Raw genomic sequence first — 22,040 nt, 5'->3', positions numbered from 1 at the left:
GGGGGGGCCGGGAGACCCTGCGATGGGCCAGGGAGGGGAGGGGGGCGGTGAGGGAGGGGGTTCCTCGGGGGTTGTTGGTGGTGCGGAGCCGGCCGCGACTGTGTCCCCGTGTCCCCTCGGCAGGGCTCAGCACGGAGAAGGCCGTCGCCTTCAGCCGGCGGCTGCGGGCCGAGCCGCAGTTCCTGCTGGCCCAGAACGTGGCGACATGCAACGACCCGCTGGAGGTGTGCCTGCAGCGCCAGGTGGTGCAGGACACCGTGCAGGTGTTCCAGCACGCCGTGCCCGCCGAGGGCAAGCCCGTCACCAACCAGAAGAACTCCGGTGAGAGGGGGTCGGGCCCGGGGTGGTGTTTGGGGATTGACTGGTAACACTGACTGTGCTTCTGGGAGCCCTTTGTCCGGGCTCCGGAGCAAAGCTGAATCCCTGCAGCATCTCCTGAGTTAATAACAGACTTCAGGCTTGCAGCGTTTCCCTCTCCTTCCTCCTGTAACTGAGACCGGTGCTCGCAGTGGAAGATTTCAGAAGTCCTTCAGAGCTTTTTGGTGTGGTACAGCCCTGGCCAAAGGCTGGAGGCAGAACTGTGTCATGAATCTCGTGGTAAAAGGAATTGTTGTGCAGCTCTTGAGTACAGGCGTTCCACTTTAATCCTTGTTCCTTTGATCTCTCAGGGAGATGCTGGATCTTTTCCTGTCTCAACGCGATGCGTCTCCCTTTCATGAAGAAATACAACATTGAAGAGTTTGAGTTCAGCCAGTCCTATCTCTTTTTCTGGGATAAGGTACAGTCGTGCAGGTTGTGCTAGGGTGGCTTATGCAATCAGGTGTTAGTGTTGGGACAGGACTTCTTTTAGGCTTGGTTGTTTTAACAATACATCTGGAAAACACACGTGGGAAGAAACTTCAAAAGTTCTTTAAAAATGCATTTTAAATGCAGGTCGAGCAAAGTGTGACTTTCAGCTTGAGAAGAAAGTTGTCAACATGTTGATGTTTTGGAATAGTAAAAGTCTTTTTTCAAGTGTTACTTGATACTTCAGGAGTTACTTGATATTTCATAAGTTACTCCTTGGAGGCTCAGGGGAAACATGATTGTCACTCATGCTTGTCACCTGCTGTGTGTCTGCTCGTCCCCCTAAGGGAAATCAAGCGAATCTAGTGCTAGTTTGGGCCAGGCTTCATTGCATAACTTCTCCTTCACATTTCCTGTTCCCCTACCCTCAAGCTCTGAGCTAACTCACCCCTAAATGTTTGGTCTGTAACAAAGAGGTAGCCCTTGGAATGCTAGAGGGGGGAAAAAAAGGATTTCAGTGGATGAGCAGGAAGTAGCTTCATCTATTTTGTGCTTCCAAACAACTTGAATATTCAGCAATTAATTATATTAATTAAAGGCTTAAAAGGGTTTTTTTCCCCTGTGTTTCAGGTTGAGCGTTGTTACTACTTTTTAAATGCTTTTGTGGAAACAGCCCAGAAAAAGGAGCCAGTGGAAGGAAGACTGGTCCAATTCCTGCTGTCCAACCCCACCAATGATGGAGGACAGTGGGATATGCTGGTTAACATTATTGGTAAGAGAATTGGTCATTAGGAGCCCTTCCTGAATTTGCACACTGGTTTGAGATGGGGAATGGAACAGAAGAAGAAACGGAGTTTGGGACCTGGGAAGGAACACGATGCCATTAACCACTGCCTTTTCTAACCAAGGACCTTTTTCATGTTGGGCTTAAATTCTCTTGCATTGCTTTAGCATATTGCTGCTGCTGCTGACAGCTCAGAAGATCAAATAATCAGATATCCCAGACTTCCCATTTAGTAAAAAGGTTCAATCCCTTTTTGCTCCAGTTGTCAACTCAACATTATTTATTTATATCCACGTGTACAATTTTTAGGGCACAAGGTAAGGAAAAAAAGTGGCTACACTTGGGTGTGTCTACCAGGCAGGAGCAAAACTACTTGGAGTTGCAACCTGAAGTTGGTACAAAGACCAGTGAGAGGGAATTGATGTGGAATGTGGCAGTGCTGGTCTTACAAAGATCCAGCATAAACGGGATCCTACGCTGATGGAGAGACTTAATTACACCAGCACTTGCTTTCATTTGTGTTGTGAAACAATGTGATACCTTTTGTAAATCAACAAGCCAATAACAGATATTTAGAATCACAAAAGGAATTTGTTTCTTTGAAGCCTGGAGGTTCCTTTTTTCCCCTCACCCATTCGTTATTAATACTTAATCAGGGCAAAGAAGATTTTTGCTGCTGCAGTTACATCCAGAGCCTTGCATGGTGTGATCTGTTATTGGTACCACAGCATAGGAAACAGCTGAGCTGCTGCTGGTATTTTATAAGTATTTAGGAGGAAAGGAGACCAGGAAGTTAGTCAGTTAACTGCAGATAAACTACATGGAGTGCTTCATAGGAGGCCCAGTTCTTTAGAAGGTATTTCAGGAGCTTAATTTTAAAGTAATCAAGTTGGTTTTCTTTTTTCTGGTGAAAAGAACTTAAAGCACTAATTAGTTTAGAACTTTCAAGTGTCGAGTTAAATGATACTGAGCAGTTCAGGGATTCCACATTCTGGGACCCCTGTGGAATGTGGTTCAGAGGTGAAGATTCAGTCACAAATTAAAATGTAAACTTGGAGTACTTGTAACCTTTTCAGTAAAAGACTTTCCCTTATAATCTCTGCACAGATCCAAACTCTCCTTAGCTTTTACATGGGTACAAGCAAAGTATGAGCATCTGTTGTGTGGAAAAGCCAGTTGTTAACCTGTAGTTTTATGTCTTTTAGAAAAGTACGGTGTTGTCCCCAAGAAATACTTCCCAGAGTCTCACACCACAGAGGCTACTAGGAGGATGAATGAGATCTTGAATCATAAGGTAAAATTGATTTAGATGATATAATGACTGGGAGGGGATGGGAATGAACCTGCTCCAAATATTCCTGGCCACCTTTTCTTTACTGACCAAAGTGTTAAGTGCATCTCAGCAACTTAAACTTATTTACAAGCAGCCTAAAGTCTCACCAAAGTCTGATGTTAATCTTGAAACATGGAGCAGGAAAGTGAGATTGTTGAAGATGCCCATTGCCAGGCTTCAGTAGCTTGAAGGTACCCCATGTGGTTTTAATAGCAGTTATTTCTAATCCTCAGATTTCCAAAAGAGTTGATTCTTGACATGTGGCTGCTTAAACCTGTTTCTGCAAAACTAGCACGTGGTGTCTAGGGGACTTTTTTCCACCCCCTCGATATTTCATCTACCAGTATGCCAAGACTTCTGGAGATGACTCAGATTTGATAAAAAAGATGAAAAAATGTATTTTCAAAACAGTGAATCTTAAAAATCAGCTTTCACTCTAGAAGTGCCCAGCTTGGTCTGAAGGAAGGTGTTAATTGACTCCCTGAACTACAGAAATTAATTAACCTGGGAAGGTGCTAGTGTAGGTAGCTGGATAAAAAAGGTAATTAAAATATTTTTTTTACAGTGGGATTTGATTATTTTTTTCCAGTTCATATGCTATGTGCTCAGGGAAAACTGCCTGCTGAAATCCACATAAAAAATGCAAAGTATGTGCTGAAATGAGCTTAGTATGTTGTTAATGTTATTCTAGTCCTGAGCACAGAAAGCAGCTGGTCCTGAGGGAGCCCCACTCACTGTTCCCAGCCTTATGGATGGTGACAGTAATAGGAAGTGTGTGCTGCTCTTGCTGCAGTTGTGCATGCAGTGGGGAAATGCTGCTTGCTTTTTATCAACCAGGAGATCAATTATGCATTAGAATTGCAAAATAAATGTTACAGTATGAAGACAGTGTGTTCTGTGAGTCACAGAGGTGCTGATGATGTGTGGATGTTGCAGCACCAGTCATGGAACCGAGAGAAATCAAGCCTTAAGAGCTTAATGGCTGCAAGCCTCACATCAGTGGTTGGAAAACTGTAATTGAATTGTGACTATTTGTTAATTTTTCATTATATTTTGCTGATATTTTAAAGCATTCAATTGTCTTGTTATTTTTTTTAATGAATCAATCTCAAACTAAGCCTTCTGAAGGGTGTTTTCTTTTCATTTTGAAAACATGCTGTGAAGAGTAAAATAGGTGCTTGAAACAACCAGATGGGAAGTCCTGGAACTGATTAGGTGGCACCTTTCATACCCTTGTAATCAAATGACTTTCTTTTCAAACAGATGAGGGAATATTGTTTGCGGTTAAGAAACATGGTGGAGAGTGGAGGAAGCAAAGGAGAACTTTGTTCTGCCATGGACATGATGATAGAAGAGGTAAATAAACTTGTAGAAGAGGTAAATAAATAAAAAGACACAAGTCTTCTTGGAACACAGGGCCAGAGTGGAAGGGATTTCTTCCTCTTGTTCAGCCAAAACAAGTGCCTTTTTTTTCCCCACCAGAAGTGTGGTTGGAGCTATTCAAGTGAATTTGTTTTGCAGTGGCTTATTGCTCACCTCATTCTGAGATTTTTCTCATACTTCCAGACAAAGATCTTGAATCTATGGATTTCAGGATGATGACACTTGACACACATCTGCCCCTTGCTGCAGGAAAACAGCATTTTGTGTCTTGAGAGGTCAAAATAGTGGCCTGTCAGGCTCTTATAAATAGCAGGAAAGAGGTTGAAAATCACGTTCCGATGGCTTTGAATGCGAATCTTGCAGCGCGAGTGTTGTGCAAAGACTCCCCACAAGAGAGCAGAAAAGAACCACAGAAGGGAGGTCTCTGCACAAGGCTGAGTCCAGCTGTGGGCTGATCCTGGGGGGCAGCAGAGGAAGGAATCACAGCATCTCTTTCTGGCTGTGAATTAACTCGACCTGCAAGTGCAGTGTGTCTGCAGTGCCTGAACCTCCATCTGCTCACACAGAACAGGAGTGACCTGTGTCATTTTTCTCATTCTGTACTACTCATACTTGGTTCTTCAACTGCCAAAAATAACTTCAGAAGTTGAGGCTGTTTTAGTTTGACCTAGTGCATGCACTTTAAAAAAAGTACATATTTCATTTATTTCTCAAACATACAGTGCCAAGTGGTTTAATGTTTGTTTTTAGATGAATCATTAAATCAAATGTTTTGGTGTTGTTAGTTTTTCTGCAATCCAGTCAACATCAGTATTAGTCAGAACCTACCTTGGGCTATTTCTGTGAAGTTTTAGGCAGTTCCACTAATATGCAAGTATTGATTAATGTGCTGGTTTGAGTTTTCAAAATTCATCTTTGCACTTCATGTAAAAACCTGTAGCTTCTTTTTATCTAATTTTAAGGTTAGATTAAAAGAAAACTGATTCATGTTCCTTGGATTTCACCTAAACTGTTGTGAAATGCATTTGTGCCTTAAGATGAACAGAATTCTGTGCTCTGAGCCTACCCCAGCATGTTGCCAGTCAGCTCTTAGCTGAAAGGTGAATTAATGTAACTTGCATTTATGTGAGTGTCCAAAAGCCCTTGGAGGATTTTACAGCAGACATCAAAAGCTTCCTGGAGATGGTCACTTTTAGGGCAGGGACACTGCAAAATGTCTCTTTTGTTTAGAGCTTCTTGCCCTCTGACAAGGGGTTCTGGAGCTGACCTTAAAGGGTTATTAACTGATTGCAGTTTGTCTGCTCTGTAAATGCTTAATCCTCTGATGTTAGCACAGCATTTTTTCCTGCAGTAGTAACAGTGGTTTGCATGTGTTTATATGTATGTAAGTGGTGTTGCCTCTGGTTTTTTTCTTTTTATGTGGCAAAGCAGATCTTGGTTTTCTTCTGTGAGGTTTTATTTGCATAGCAAATCTCAGTTTGCTCCTGCTGGGAACAGCACTCAAGCTGAAGTGGGGGAGTTATACTGGAACACACAATTAAATATTCACTCCAGAACTGTATAAACATTCTCCTTATCAAACCAGTGCACAGCAGGTTGGAAGTTGAAATCAGTGCAGTTCATGCAACTGAATTTTTCTCCTTTGCCGTTCTTTACAGACACTCTTCCTTATCAGGAGTGTCCTTTTCCCCTCCTTACTCATTTTGGGTTGTACCACAAGCCCCTATATCTTTGCCTTATCTTGGTTCTAGTTGTCACTGGGTTGATATAAGTCACCTTTTAATTAAAATATGCTTATTTTATTTATTGATGGAGGAAGCTGGTGAGATACAAAGAGATGGCCTGTGTTGGGTGTGGTGGCAAAACAATTGAGGGAGGCCATTCCCAGGCTGCACTGCCTCTGTTCCCTGGAGACTTCTGTCTCCATCTCTTTCCTTCCTCCATGCCTGGAGCCCATGTGCTTGCAGCTCTCCTTTTAGGCATTTTTCTTGCTTATTTTGTTTCCACAGCCTCATCTCTCAACACTTGTGGTTATCTGAGGTAACGTGGGTGTAGCCACAGCAAATGGTACCTTTCCTGCAGTATGTGCAAAATTAAATATTTATAGTAGTTCAGGGATTTACACTTGCTCTTTAACATATTTATTGAGAAATAAACGTGTGAGTTCCTACAGTAAAAACCTCATGCCCACACCCTTGTTTCAACCTGTAATTAATCTTTTTGCTTGTTTTCTTAAATTGCTTGGAGCAAGAACACCTTTATTTGTATTTTGTGCACAGCCAGGTCTGTGTTACTTAACATGAACAGTGCATTCCTTTTGCTGTCAGCACAAAAGCACAAAGGCAGTTCTTATAGAGCCTTAGGATCCATATAAATCAGCTCAACCAGCTCCAGGAAGAGTAAGTCAGCTTTGGGAAAGGTAAGAAGAGGGGAAAGTGGGAGGACTGCCAGCCTGGGAAAACTGGCACAGACCACAGGAGCTGGATCCCAGTGGAGAAGGTGCAGTTGAGATTTGACTCCCCCTCCTCTTGTTTTAAATAACCTGTTGGTTCCTTGCAAGGAAGAGACTTTGTGCTCAAGACATGGACAGAGCTGAAGACCAGTGTCAGCTGAAGTAAAACAGATTCAAACCTGTTTAACTCTGATTAAATTCTCTGTCCCCAGAGTACCTGTGGCAGGTCCTGCTCAGTGTCCCTAAAGACACTCATCTGGTTACACTGCCAGTGTCAGCACGTTCCCTGATAAGCCCTGTGAGAAAGTACAGTAGTGGTTCTGAAGTGCAGTTTCATGTTCTGATTTATAAGGGGGCTGACTTGAAATCTGGTCAACTTTTTGTGTTAAAAATCCAAAGAAAGCTGCCAGCTGTAAAGGATGTCACAGCCAGCAGGCAGGGATCTGGAATTAAATTACATAACCTGCCAGCTCAGCCCTGAACAGAGATGTTGTTAAATGTTATTAAAACAGATGAGGAGATTATTCTGGGCTTTTGAAAAGAAGCAAAGGCCCATCTTTGAAATCCAAATGAACATTATGGTTAAAAAAAGGGATTAGTGCAGTGGAAACACTGGGATAAAATGCCCATGTTAGAAGGTCTGGTTTGTAGACTCTGTATGGGGCAAACACCTGGTGGAACAGGTGATGCTGAATGCTCAAGCCTTTCTAGAATCAATTTGGTAACATTTCTCTTGCACTGCAGGAGTATCTTGTTGGAGGAACTTAAGAATTATTTAGGAAATGTTGGAATGAGACTGGACAGTGTCCTGGCTTTTGCTTTTGGCTACTGCATTCCTTGAATAACCTGGAATTTGTTCAGCCTTAAGCTTCTGTTTTGCCTGATGTTTACTTGAGAACATGGAGTGTGAGAATGGAGAGAGATGCTGTGGATTTTCCTGTGGCCTTTCAGATTGGTTTTGAACCACTGAAACACCCAGATTTCAAGGGATAAATGCAAATAATTCATGTGTGTGTTTATTCACCTTGTTCAAAGGTGACTGTTCAGATCCCGTTTCTCCAGCTGGTTCTCACGTGGGGAGATCTGTCCTGCAGTGGCATTGCTGTGGTAGGAGAGGCAGGACCTGCATGTTCCATCAGGCTCACAGCTGTTTGCTTCTCTGGGCAGGTGTTCAGAATAGTGAGTACTTGCCTGGGCAGCCCTCCGGAGACCTTCTGCTGGGAATTCCGGGATAAGGAGAAGAACTACCACAAATACGGCCCCATGACACCGGTGCAGTTCTACAACGAGCATGTGAAGCCTTACTTCAACATGGAGGACAAGGTGGGGGATGCTGAAAGGCTTTCCAAGACCTCTGTTTGCTGCTAAGCCACTTATTTTCTACTGTTTCCAGTGTCTGTCCCCCCTGTAACTGCAGCACATGAGGTGGGTTCTGCTCCCCCAAGTCAGAGGGCCCCGTGTTTATTCTCCCTGTTGTGCTGTTTGTGCTCTGCCCTTCAATCATCTGTGATCTCACGTTGCAGCTCCACGATGATTTTGTAATGATTAAATATGCAGTGATCTCACCAGTCATAACAGGTCATAAGGCAGCCATTAGAGCAGGAATAACATGCAGAGCTGCTCTGCCACAGTTAGGAGGTGAACTTGTAAAACAAAACAACAAACAAACCCATAAAAATGCTGTTTCAGTTAAGTGGCTTGTTTGCTATGGGACAGGCAGGTATCTGGGACAAAAGCCATTCCCTGAAATCCTTCTAGATCCACTGCTCAGAGATTTCAATTGCACCTCTTTATGACATCTTGGTTTTTGGCAGATTTGTCTAGTGAATGATCCTCGACCCCAGAATCCCTACAACAGGCTGTACACAGTGGAGTACCTGGGCAACATGGCTGGGGGCAGGAAAACACTCTACAACAACCAGCCCGTGGAGGTCCTGAAGAAATTGGCTGCAGCATCTATTAAGGATGGAGAGGTGGGTTTGGCTTCTCTTCATGGATGGCACAGTGCAGCCCATGCCATGGAAAACCCCTGGGATATGGCCCAGACACGACCCTTCCCTCTGTTTGCAGGCTGTGTGGTTTGGCTGTGACGTGGCAAAGCACTTCTATGGCAAGCTGGGAATCAATGACCTGAATATGTGAGTAGAGAATCAAACCAGGATGCCATTTGGGATACTTGGTGAGGACACGAACAGTCCTTTGGCTGCTTAAGAAACTAATTTGTGCATACTTTTGGATTATATACCCCAAAAGATTATATTTAAGTAATTCAGCAGCACAGAAATGTTTTCACTTGTTAGTTAAATCTGAATCCTTTAAAGATGCACTACAAGTAGTTGTTAAATATTCTCACTTATTTAAATTGTCTAATATCTGGTGAGAGAAACTCCTAAAGGGATCAGTTTTTGCATTTATTCTGACATTAAAATTAGTTGAACTCTGTTCAGTGCCAGTCTGTGCACCGGCTCCTGGGACAGGGCAGTCTCCTAATTCCCTGATTTACTAGTCAGAACTCTCCCTGCATCCTTTTTGATGTGGCTTATTTGGCTTTCTAATAGATTTAATCATGAGCTGGTGTTCGGTGTCTCCATCAAGAACATGAACAAAGCAGAGCGACTGATCTTTGGAGAATCCCTGATGACCCATGCCATGGTCCTGACAGCTGTCACTGAGAAGGTAGAGTCTCCTTCCTGAACTTCTGATGCTGGCAGGGATTTATTGGAATATCCTGGGTGCTTGTTTGTGTTCTGGGCTCGGTGTGTAAGTTGTTCTGCCTTGTTGTTTGTTCTCCTTGTGTTTGTTTGTCTGAGCGTTCAGAACTATAAATATTTAAGAAGAAGGGAAGAATTGTTTCCTTTTGCCCACAGACTTTTATTGGAGAACCACTGCATGGTTAGTTCAGTCTGTTTTAGAGCTTGAAGCTCCTGGTAAAATGCTGTAGGAGGCTCTTTGTAACAGTGTCAACCTCTTGCAGCTCCCTGGCTTGGGATCTCTCTGACCTCTAATTAGAGGAGGAAAACAGTGTCCAAAATAGCTCCGTGGCTGAGATGAATCCACAACTAAATCAGCTCCTGGCAGTATAACAAAGCACATAATGCAGTAAAAAGAACCATGTAAAACTTACAACTCAGGGTTATCTGCAATGTTGATGTTTCCATTTATTTCCAGAAGTTGTCTTTAATAAAGCTTCTTTGAAGTGATCTCTTCCTGTCCAACATGACCTTGGCTTGAGAAATAACAGCTTGCACAGCACAGACCAAGTTTGCTTGAGCTCTGGAGTTTGGGGACTCGAGATGGGACTGCTGAGTCATAATAATTTTTCCAAGTTACTTTTTACAACTCGATATAACTTTTCCTGTTTTCTGCACTCTGAGCTCTAAACACTTCCATTGTGTATCAGATTGCATGAGCACTTCTTAAAAATCTAACTAAAAACCAAGGAAAATTTGTTTTATAGTGGTACTTTTTAAAAACTTATTTATCTGTTCATCACTGAAGCCTGTGTGTTTGCACTGATGGTGTGACTGGCAGCTCCAGTTTATGGTTTGTATTTTTAAATTAATTTTTGCATACTTAAATACAGTTGCATAAGATGTGACTAAATGTGACCTGAATTCTTTAACAAAGGGAGTAGAAGATCAGTAGATGATGGATGGTGTGTCTGAAATCAAAAGATGATTTAAAAGAAGTTATCCTGCAGGAAGTTCAGAATTCAGAAGCTTTTACACTTTCAAAATGGGCAAAGTTGTTTCTCCTTCTTGTTTGTTTAATGTTAAGGCATTTACATTTACTTAAGCTAAAGGAGCTTTGATAAACTGAGTTGAAAATGTAATACTTTGGATTTACCTGCTTTATAAACAGGCTTTGAAGATTTAAGAAATCCTATTACAATTTTACAACATCAAAAATTGATTTGTTAAATGCACCTTTTGGTTAAAAACTTACTGTACATGAACATGCTCATCCCAGTTCCTGTCTGGGAGCTCCCAAGTGTCTCATCTTAAGAACTGTCCTGTATTTTTGAGTGAGAACAGAAGCATTGCAACAATATTCCATTGAATGTTAAAAATGGATTTATGAGGTGGTTTTTTTCAGGTTACTTTTTTATATTAAAAGATTTTAGTAGCAATGCAGCAGACTTGGAGCTGTGTCCTCCAGCTGGATTCTTCAAGGGTTTGCACTTGCTCTTACTGATGCTGTTCTGAATTATGGGAGTTGCTTTGCTGTCCTTGTTCTTTTCCTCTGATTCCCAGTTCAGGCAAGTTGTGCATCCTGCATTTCAGAAGGCCCCAAGCCCTGATGGGGGATAGGGATGGCTGCTTAAATTCTGTGAGTCAGTTAAGGCCAAATTTGAATTTAGTTAAATTCAAGTGTTTTTCTGGTAAAAATAGGTATTTATTGCAGGCTCTCCTCCTGACCACCTTTCCTCAGATTTTATGCAAGTGGGTAGACAGGTATTTTAGCATTGTATGGAACTCTGTGGTGCCTGCAGACTGTTGGGAGGAGAGCTCTGTGGTTGCTGGTGCTGGATTTGGACATGGAGGGGATTGGCTGCTCTTCCCTGGCCTGTCCTGAACTTACTGAATACCACTGACTTGTTTTGTCACAGGATGGGCAAGAAGATGCATTTGAGAAATGGAGAGTGGAAAACTCCTGGGGTGAAGACCGTGGCAATAAAGGTAATTTATGGTCATGAGAACAGAGGGGCTGAACATAGTGTTTGGAAATAAGGACTGGTTTGTGTGTGGAAGGCATGGAAGGTAGACTTTATATAAAGCTCATATTTTATCAAAGTTTAAATCCTTCATTATCACTTTCTTAAGGTTTAGTTCATTGCTGTGAGGCTGCTGATTTTCTTAAGCCTTGATACCAGTTTGCTGTTGACCACAAGTAAATTCCCAGACGTAATAAATTCCCCTTATCCCTTCCTAAAATCCCCAGCAGCTGTAGGAGTTTGCTCTCCCTCTGTCACACTGGTCAGAACCTTGGCTATTTGTTGCTCAGTCCTTTGCTGCAGAACACAAGTGTGAAAAATCTGGTAGCATTAGTCCAAAACTATGATGGTACCTCTGCTGTGAGATACCAGGGATTTTTGTGGGTGTGTAATGGATCTGTTCATAAGGGGACAGTAGATAAATGCTTGGCAGCATCAATAAGGCAGGATCACTTCCAAGGACTGCACTGTATAGGAATGCTATTTCCTTCAAGTATGAAAGCAGAAATAAAGAGTTCACTGCAACACTTCTAAATGTACTGAAGCTTTTGGTAGCAGAGCAAAGCTCGAGTCTGTCACTACAGCTGTCCCCTCTGTGGGATCTCGTGCTGCCTGTGGCTGGTGTTACTGAATAACCTTCCTGAGCCATGTGTGACACTGAAGTGGTTTGTGTTTTCTTTTAAAGCACTGTTTATCAATCTGCAAGATTTTGCTTACTGATTTTGTAAACGAGGAAATGAGGGCATGGCTGGTCCCAGCTTGTGCTGTGAACAGCTGCGGTGCAAACTGTTCTAACTCCAACAGCTGGCTGTGGAAAAAACAATGAAAAAATGATAGTTCTGGCTGCCTTTTGGAAGCTGTGCCAAAGACAGGGTGTGCAGCACCCCTGCAGTGTTGCTCTCTGGTGTGACAGGCACTGGGGGCACAACATTGAGTCCTTACTGGGATGTTCTGCACGGACTTGTTCTCCTGTCCTGGCCTGCCCTGGTGTTCCTTTGGAAAGGCACTGGCATGTGGCAGCAGCATGGACAGAACCCTGAGTCACAGCAGTGGTTTAGGAAATTGCTTCCAGTTACTTCCATGCTCATGGAAAATGGGAATGACTTGAAGGTGTTTCTCTGCTGGGCTGGGGGGCAGCTCTGACCTCCCAGGCCCTCGGTGAGTGGGGCTGGTGGTGTGAGAGCTGTCCCTGCTTTGCCCTGCCAAGGTCACTCAGCTTTTCCTAACGGAGGGGAGGGAAAGCCTGTGGTTTTTGTCATCTCCTCTGTGGGACAGGTCGGATGTGGGCTCAGCTGTGGCACAGCCTCCCTGCTGGGTGTGCCAGGCTGGGCAGTGTCCCAGGGCACAACAGTCACTGCTGACCACATTTTTCTGCTGCACATTAATCCCAAATGTTGTGCTTGTAAGATTTGGTATGGCAGAACTTTCCCAGGATGTCTTAGGTTTTCTTCTGGGAATAGACTATTTCTGGAGAACTGTTTTAGGATGTGGTCTTACTCATAAGCTTTTGATAACATGAACAACTAACTAAAACATAGAATATTCTTGGAAAAGTGTCTTAATTTATGTTGTGGCCTGTTGGTCTTGCAGTAGTGTCTGTTCTGAGTTAGCTGTATCCATTCACAGCAAAGTATCCCAATAAAAATCTTCAGTCTTGACAAAACAATGGAACTGTTGATGTTCAGCCTTCAAGGCTTGTGACAGTAGTAAAATGTACTTTGGGATGTTGGATTAAGTAAAAAAAGCCAAATCCATACTGAAGGAACATCAAAACTTTTTATTGTCTCCAAGTAAAACTATTTTGTTGAGCATTTCTGTGCATAATAGAGAATGTAAAATATAAAAATGTGCTGAGATTGTCAAACACTTTGCTTTGGGACACCCCAGATGCTTGGTTTGTGATGTCAGATGCTGCTGGTGTGAGAGGAATGCTTCCAGGAAGGAAGGGCCTTACTCAGCTGCCTTACAGCACCAGTGGACTTGGGTTAGTTCTGCAAACACTGAAGTTAAAAGGTGTCTGTCAGCAATTTGTGTGGGTTGTATGTGCTCCTTGGCCAGTTGTTCTTTATTAGAACTGGATTAAGACTGGGTTCAATTTCAGAATATTGGCTGTTATTCCCAAATCACAGGGCAATAACTGAACCCTGACACTGCTACAAGTGGTACCTGTTGAGCTGTGACTGAGCAGTGGCATTTCTGGGCTGGAGCATCCAAATACACTGATTTTTTTTTTTTTTTAATTTTTTTTTTTTTCCCTCCAAGAATGAGCTCTTCTAGAGCTGTTTAAGAGGAACTACTTGTCCTTTGAAATAAAATAGGACCCCAAAGTGACCTGAATAAACCCTGCCCAGTCTTGTCCACATGCCGTCTGTGTGGACTTTGCAGGGTGAGTCACTGTCCTTTATCTGCTTTGTACTGGTGGAGACCACTGTCTCTGGAAAGTCTTGCTTGGTCTCTGGAAAGTCTTGCTTGCTGTCTATACCTTGTTTTGCTTAGGGAGTTGCCTGGAAAAGTGCCTTGACAGAAAATCCCATCAGAACTAGGAAGCTTGGCTCTATCTCAGACTGTGTTATCCCAGGGAGGTGAATCCCTGAATTGATTTTCTTGGGTATGACCACCCAACCTGCAGTGGAACTAAGGGCAGTTGGACAAATCCCTCAGGGCCTCTTCTCAAACACCAGAAGAGGTGACTTAAAGTCATAGAATCATTTAGGTTGGAAAAAACCTTTTAAGGGCAAACAGAGTCCAACTGTTAACCCAGCACTGCAAAGCCCACACTGAGCCATGTCCCCGAGTGCCACATCTACACATCACTCGCATCTCTCCAGGGATGGTGACTCAAATTGACAGGGTTTCCTTCTTCCTGCCCTGACTTTTTTCACTCAGTGTCCATTAGTAGCTGGTGTGGGAGGGTGAGGACTCATAGTTTGAGCTCTCTTGCTGTGATAAGATAAGGTGTAAGATTTTTATCTTATCTGCCTTATCTGGGAAGCAGTGCTTGGGTAAGTCAAGCACAAGAATCCACATCAGCAAAGAGGCAGCCAAAGGATGATGATAAACTTGGCACATCCCAGCTGGATGTGGGGGACACCAGTAAGCCCCAACTCCCAGTATTTCTTGGACAGGGTGCTAAAGGGTCCAGCCTGCAACAAAACACCAGGGACTGGACTTGGCTCACTAAACACCCAGCAAACAAATGACTGTTTGTTGGGAGAGAAGCAAAGTGTTTTTCCTTGTTGTCCCTCTTGCTTTGCTGCAAACACATTCTGAGGTGCCAGGTAACACTTGTATTCCCAGACTTGCCTGGGACAGGAGTGGAAAGACTGTGACCCCTGGTTTGGGGATCATGGCATGGAGTCAGTTATGTGCCCACACTCTGGAGTGGGCAGGACTGAAATCTTGTGGTAGTGCTTGTCCTGGAGAAAAGGAAGCCCTGGGAACAGCAGCCTTGCATTGCCTCTCCTGCATATTTAGTAGTTACATTTATATCTGTTGTAAAAGTGTTTCTTGGAATCCTCTCTGTTTTTCCTCAAGGAATGAACACAGCTGCTGACAAACATTGCTTGTTTTTTGAGGTAAAAAAGTCACTTCCCAGTCAAATATTTCCTTTTTGGTTTATTGGCACTTCTTCAGCCATCCAGGCAAGTTTAATTATTCTGAGTACTCTTTTGTTCTGGAGACACAGGACATTATTACCTAACTTTGACTTCAGCTTATCCCATAGGATATCTTTTTTTAAAAGCAAGCAAGAGGGCAATACTAAATCACACTATCACATCCCTTGGGATAGGGGTCCATCTGCTTGTTTTGGCACGAAAAGAACTTTCCTGTGATACATCTCCAGCTACAAGTCAGCTCCCTTTAGGGCTTTTCATCTCTTGTCCTGGCTGTTGCTCACATGCTCTTCTGCACGAGGGCATTCCAAGGATTTAAGTGCAGCCATCCAGTGGCAGGACCTGCCCTCCCCTCCTGCCCACAGTGCCCTGTGCCAGGCACTGTCCCTTCGCTCTCCCTGGGGGGAGTCACGGCACGGGCACAGAGGGGCTTGTGCCGAGTCCTTCGGGCACTTCAGGGGCTTTATTTTCAGGTGTCTCCTGTGGTTAGTAGTGGTTTTCATTGCTCTAAAAGCCACCTGACTTTATTTGCATGTCCTGAGGTTCTGCTCGACGCTTCTTCCTTCTCAGACGCCGCGATCCCAATCGGCACCGTCGGCTCCGAGATACGGGATGTCAGAGGCACAGTTCATTATCCTCTCAGGGTGCAATTACTTGTTGGCTCTTGGGAGTGAGAGGTTTTTGTGTGTCCCAAGAACTCATATCCTGAAGAGAGGATAATCAAGGCAGCTCCCTTTGGCAGTGTTTCCAAAATGGCTTCTAGCTCGGGTTACAATTGATAGGGGTTTTAATTTATAGGAATTATCTGATCTCTTGCTTTAGAAACAAGATGGTGTAGATAGATGTGTTTATTGTCCACATTCTTTGGACGTTTTCTTGTTTCATTTGATTGTGTGATGATACTGTTTAAGGACACGAGGAACTTTATTACATAAAGCCTTCTCATCTGTCTGCTAAATGCTTCCTTTCTCCCAGCCAGTCTCATTTTCAGCTCACCTGGAAGAGTTTGTTTCCAATGGTGGCTCTGCTCAAACCTGTGATCCTCTAAATGTGACTTCCCCCACACCAGTTCAAAGGGTGTTCACTGAAATTCTTAGTAAGAGTTATATTAAGGGAGAAAATTAAGATGTGGTTCAACCTAAGTGTGATTTGGGTGGCTTTATGTTTGAGGAAAGCAGGCAGCTGCCTCTTACTGCAGGAACTAAACCAGCAAAGCTTTCTTAAACCAGAGCTGGTTTGGATATTCATTTGGAAAATTGCCTTTTACACAAAATCCTGAACACTTCATAAGCCAGATATTTAATTTTACATTCTGCCTTAAATGCCTTTTTTTTTTTCTTAAGGCTTTTTATTTCCCTTGAGTATTCTCAATGCCTGTTTTAACAGAGGAAACATAAATTATGGATATTCTGGGACTTGTTTTTCCTGGTGGGCTTCTCGCTTGGCCTTTCAGGGCACACGAAGAACATCCTGTCAGTCTGTATGTTAAATTCCTTGTGGGTTTTCTTTTGTTTGGTTTGTTTGTTTTGAGAGAGAAGCAGTGTGAGCAGGTCCTGTTTGATGCCCTGCTCACAGGTGAGACTTGGCTCTGTGCTGTCATGGTCTGTTTTCACCCCCAGGTTACCTGATCATGACGGACGACTGGTTCTCCGAGTACGTGTACGAGGTGGTGGTGGACAAGAAGCACGTGCCAGAGGAAATCCTGGCAGTGATGCAGCAGGAGCCCATTGTCCTGCCAGCCTGGGACCCCATGGGGGCTTTAGCCAAGTGAACTCCAGAGCATTTGCCTCTCCACGGTCATCAGAAGTAGATGCAATAGAGAATTCCAGTGGTCGGAAGCCATAGCCAAACGATGATGTGACCAAGCACTTGGCGTGGTCCGTATTCCTGAAATTAAGTTAAGGATCCTTGGGAAATAGCGCTTTACTGCCTTGGCTGATCAAAGCTCTCAGACTGGCTACTCCAAAACTCAAAAGGGAAAAGGAAAAAACCTCCTCATGAAAACACGTGACAAGTGCTGTCAATGGCAGTTTGATTTTACCTTAAATTTTTAATGCAAATCAGAGTAGTAGTAATGTAGTGGAATTATTTTGACCAGTGTTTTCCCTAGAAAAAATGGCCATGAAAGGCCCTTTAAAATGAATAGCTAGATGATAGAGCAAACACATAGAGATACTTAATTAACTAATTATGCTCTGACTTGTTCCATAAAAGAATGCCCAAAAATATTTTATATATTTGCATTTTTAGTTTTGCTGAAGTTTTGGAGGGGGACATACGAATTGAAACTGCTAAAAATTACCTTTTGAAAACTTTTCTCTTCCTGCAGAACTGGGGAGGGGAAACTGTTTCCTTGAGGTATCCAGTTTCACTTGGTTTTATTCTTCCATTATTGAGCTGGGACTGGATAACCCACCCCAAGGCCCAGTGCTGTGTCTGTGTGCACAGGAGCGCTATTTTTCACTTCTATTAGCAAGAACAACCATAAATATGTTCACAGGTGGAGTTAGTGTCATGCTCAACAGAAAAACCAATGTTTTAATTGCTGCATTTTATTTGGTTGTTTTAAAAAACAAGATGGTGCTATGAAGCTTTTGAATAAACACTTTCTAAAGTGACTGGCACAGTTCTGGTTTCTTTATTTTTTTAAATGAGACACATATAACTCATGAAATGGGAAGACATTAATGACCTGCAAATAATTCTGAGTGAGCCAAAATGTGAACATATCTCACATGCTACAGGCACTCAAATAATCAGCAGGACTAATCCTGTGATTTAAATAGTCCAGAATGTCTGTGTGTCCCCTGCCAACCTCCCTGCTCTGCACTGGGTTTAGTCCAAGGCAAATGAGGGTAAGTAAGGATGAACAACCACCCTGGAACACGAGTGGGGTGGCACAGAGATGTTGTTCAAGTCAAGTTCAAGCTAAAAAAGGATGTTTGGTATGGTCATGGTGCTCTGCTATGTGGTTTGACTTTTCTTCCATTTGGACAACAGAGGGAGGAAGTTATTAAATGATTCTGCAAGTGTATCTTGTGCTGGTTACACAAATGTGTCTCCATGTATCAGAAATCCCAAGCTGAATCCTGCCTGCTAAACTAAATCCAGGTTAGGGCTTGTCTAGGAGTCATCCAAAATGATTCAACCTGCTGGGATTGATGTTTTCTGGATTAACATTCTAACAGGACTGCTGCTTGGACAACAGAATTTGGTGTGGAGCAGCAGCAAGAGGCTGTTTGTTGCTGTCCTTGAATTATGTGTTTTAGAGTCCATGCCCTTCACAGGCTTTTCTGCAGAAGTAACAAAGCTGTGCAGGAGATATTGTTGAATATTGATTTGTCAAATAGATTTAATTATCAGGTGACTATCACATATTTTGTAACCATTTCTGATTTATACTCTTTGCTCATCAAAATGTGATCTCTGTCAAACCATGCAAATGTGAGTTGTTTAAGGAACAGTAGCCAGGAGTAACTGGGCAAGAAGAAGAATGAACTCAGTTTGAGTGGGGTGGAAAGAAAAATATAAAAATGTCATGGTTGACCTCATAGTCTTGTAGAAAAAAAATGTCACATTGGGGTGTATGAACAGAAATAAGCTGAAATATATGTCAAATTACCCAGGTTTGCTTAGGACTGTTGGGTGTGAGCTGAGGGCAGGATCTGCAGCTCAGGGAAGATGAAAACTGAAAAGAGTGTAGAGAGGAGTGGTAAGAATGACCAGAGGATGTGAAGTCACTACTAGTAGAAGCCTGATAGAAACATGTTTAGTCAGAGGGGGAGACATCATGTTCCATGAGTTCATAAGTGGATGCCTTTAAGAAGGGAATTTTGTTCCCACTGCTCATGATAAACTGATGAAAACATCAGAGGTTTCAACTGCAGCAAGATTTAGTGAGCTTAGGGAAAGCTTTCTGGTGACAAGAACTGGAGCAGATGGTTGAGGATGTGGTGCCTCCATTGTTACAGACCCTGGAGACCACGTTACAGAACCATGTCAGGAATGGCCCTGGTGCAGCTGATCCCCCTTTGGGTGGGGGGATGGACCTGATGATCTTTTGGGGTCCCTTTTGGTGCTGGGGGTCTGGTGCTCAGTCTCCACCTCGTGCTGCTTCTTGCATCAGGGCAAGTAAACAGTCTTGTGCTTGCTGCTGAACCCTGGTGACTTTGAAACAGAGCCAGGTCCCTTGGAGAGCTGTATTATGCATGATATTTTGATTATGACTAATGCATGTGTTGTTTTGGGGGCTTTTTCCTCTTCCAAAAGGTCAGTAATTTTAGTCCTTCAAGATCTTTCTACTTATGACTTTAACACCAGTTCTTCAGTTTCCTCTGTGCTATCTATGAGTGTGACAGCAGCCAAAGAGAATTAACTTTTTCTCTGGAGTTTAACTGACATTTTTGTTGCCCATGGCAGCACCGATGAGGACTGAATTTGATAAATGAAAAACTGATTCCAGGCCAGTTTTTGCTAATTTAGGTATTTAAAAGTATTGTCCAGCATGTGCTTATCTCCCCAGCTCTTGCCCAGATATTTCCCTGTACAGCTGATACAATAGTGTGTTGTTTCTCTCCCTTTCCTTCAAGTAAGCACAGAAAATCCACATGGCTGAAACACGTCACGGGAAACGAAGCCAATCTGGCAGCAACACTTTTGCCTCTATTTGCCCAGCAATTTTATAAGTTCTTTGCAGGGTGGAATTGGGAAAACTCACTGATGTGATCAGCAGCCCTCAGCTGGAGAAATGAGACTGGAGACAGCTGAGGGATGACTGAGGTGCCACATGCTCCCTACGGAACCTGGGGAAGTTCTCAGTGGCACAGCTGGATCCACAAGAGCCTCGGTGTCTTCTCAGGTGTGTGGAAGGCAGTTCACAGCCCAGGGGGGACAGTGAGTTGGCCCAGCCCCTCTCCAGCACACGTGGGGTATGTGATCAAGGAACAGGCCACTTAACCCCTGCTGGTTTGCAGGAAGTACTTCAGAGATGATGAAAAATTAAACTCTTTCCAACTGGTGGAAGGGAAATAACGTGGCAGTGAGCCTGGCTTGCTGCAGGTTATGAAGTGTAAACCCAGACTACAAAAAAAATTAACAGCCAACTGATAAAAAGATGCTTTGGTTAGAATAAAAAAAGAATTCATGCCCACTGTATTTCAATGCTGATTCGTCCTTTAGTTTATATCCTTTGCAGAGCCTTGACCTTTGGATTGTTGAGGAACCACCCAATTAACAGTTTCCTTTTCCAGTTTGTCTACAAACCCACGTTGTTTTCATGTGAAAATTCAAGGGCAGTTCCTCTGACAGGTGGCAAATATTGACAGATAATGTTATAAAAGTCCGTTGTCTCAGGTTCAATCAAAAGCCAAAAAATAACTATTCCTAATGAAGACAAGGAAGAGGTCGGAGGAGAGGTTACATGTAGTGGCAGTTTGTGGGTTCTCAGAGTCAGATTTCTCCATTGGAATGTGCTCTTAAAACAGTTGTAGTGGAAACAGCAAAACCTCTCCAAACCCCATCCAACTCCCAGATGTGAATCCCAGCACTTTCTGTGTGGAAAAGAGCAGGGAAGGGCAATAAGAATGTCTTTTATCCCAAAGCCAGTTGTAACAGCTTCTAATGTAGTCTGATTGCTAACCAAGCAAAAGATGGGAACAAATAAATACTTTATGATTTGTTTGTTTTACGTTATTTGGAAAATTGTTCCTACCCTTTTATAGGCAGTGAATCAGAGACACTTGCAGAATTATTACCAATCTCTTCGTACAGCTGGTACTACAATTATTAGGTAATTTGATCGATGCTTCCCATCCTTTTGCTGGAATCTACAGCTGCTGTATCTGTGGAGAAGGGTGGAAGTATCTGAAGTTATGTCTTAAGTGCATTTTCTTCCCGTTTTTTTTTTATACTTTCCCTAAATCATTAGGATTTGCCCACCAATGCACAGAAGATTTAATGAGATTCTGGAACTGACTCAGAGGAGCACCTGAAAGGTTTTCACATATGAGGTAAATAAGTGTCATAAAGTTGAAGGATTTGCCTGAAATCTCCAGTCTGTTATTTCTATGATGCTCCAAAGGTTCCAGATTGCTTGGCAAGAAATTAAAGGAGGAAAAAACAACAACTGTGCTGCTGTAGAAAACATTAATGAAAAAACCCAACTGAACAAAAAGGCCAGGATAAGGCTTGAAAGGTGGTTTTGTGTTCTTAGCATGCTGGTTTTCACATTAGAGCTTTGTGTGCCCTACCAAAATAACTGAGCAGTGACACTGGTGCTGCTGAGAAAGCAACTGCATTGACTAAGATGAATTATATGCAACAGTGTTTTAGACTTCTTGAAAGAACCTACTCTAAGCAGAGACTGAGATGGAGAAAAACCTCAGACAAAGGTCATGATCCCTCTAAAACTAGAAGAAACCCCAAAGATATAATTAAGTAAAAGGCAGAAGGGCTCTAAGTAGGGAGAATTTATTTCTTGTAAGAGGGTAGAAAAAGTGAGTTTGGAAAATAATTCCAGTCTCCCAGCAGTAGCGAGCTGGAAATCTGTATGAAAGGGAAGGCACAGATTCCTTGTACCATCCGTCATCCCACCTCCCAAGAAAAAATCCTGCTGTCCAGAGCAAGGGGTCTAATCCACAGACAGATATTTATGCACTAAAACACTGTGCTTTGACCTCCATAAAGGTTTAGTGAGTGAGGCACAACAGATCCTGTCCTGGTAAACCCTTTGGAATGGGACAAAACAGGGGGAAGGCTGGGGAGGCAAGGACAGTAACTTGTGGGGTTTTTCCTGTCTGCAGGGAAGTGAAGATTGTCAGGACCAAACCTGATTACTTTGGAAAGCAGAGTACAGGAGAGGAATTCAGCACGGCGGGGAGGAGTTAGATATTGCTATTTTCACTAAAAGATCAACGAATTTCTAAAACAGCTGAAGGCAAGAAGCTTCACTTGACAAAACAGTCGTAATCCACTGC

General features: G+C 43.1%; 1 protein-coding gene across 1 annotated transcript in view; it reads left to right on the top strand.

Annotated features, from left to right (window-relative positions):
* BLMH (bleomycin hydrolase) overlaps positions 1–17,684 on the top strand; it is an 18,018-nt gene extending 334 nt beyond the window's left edge. The window contains exons 2-12 of the mRNA XM_027660458.1: positions 124–321; positions 669–778; positions 1,417–1,558; positions 2,776–2,864; positions 4,167–4,259; positions 7,906–8,061; positions 8,553–8,711; positions 8,809–8,876; positions 9,297–9,414; positions 11,348–11,417; positions 16,686–17,684. Of these exons, the coding sequence (XP_027516259.1) occupies positions 124–321; positions 669–778; positions 1,417–1,558; positions 2,776–2,864; positions 4,167–4,259; positions 7,906–8,061; positions 8,553–8,711; positions 8,809–8,876; positions 9,297–9,414; positions 11,348–11,417; positions 16,686–16,837 (1,355 nt within the window). The 3' untranslated portion in view covers positions 16,838–17,684. The remainder of the gene's footprint in view (positions 1–123; positions 322–668; positions 779–1,416; positions 1,559–2,775; positions 2,865–4,166; positions 4,260–7,905; positions 8,062–8,552; positions 8,712–8,808; positions 8,877–9,296; positions 9,415–11,347; positions 11,418–16,685) is intronic.
* Positions 17,685–22,040: the final 4,356 nt, after the last annotated feature.

Source organism: Corapipo altera, unplaced genomic scaffold (assembly GCF_003945725.1).
Source record: "Corapipo altera isolate COAL_440 unplaced genomic scaffold, ASM394572v1 271, whole genome shotgun sequence".
Lineage (NCBI taxonomy): Eukaryota > Metazoa > Chordata > Aves > Passeriformes > Pipridae > Corapipo > Corapipo altera.
The sequence above is the reverse complement of the archived record's forward strand: the minus strand, read 5'-3'. Positions and strand labels throughout refer to the sequence as shown.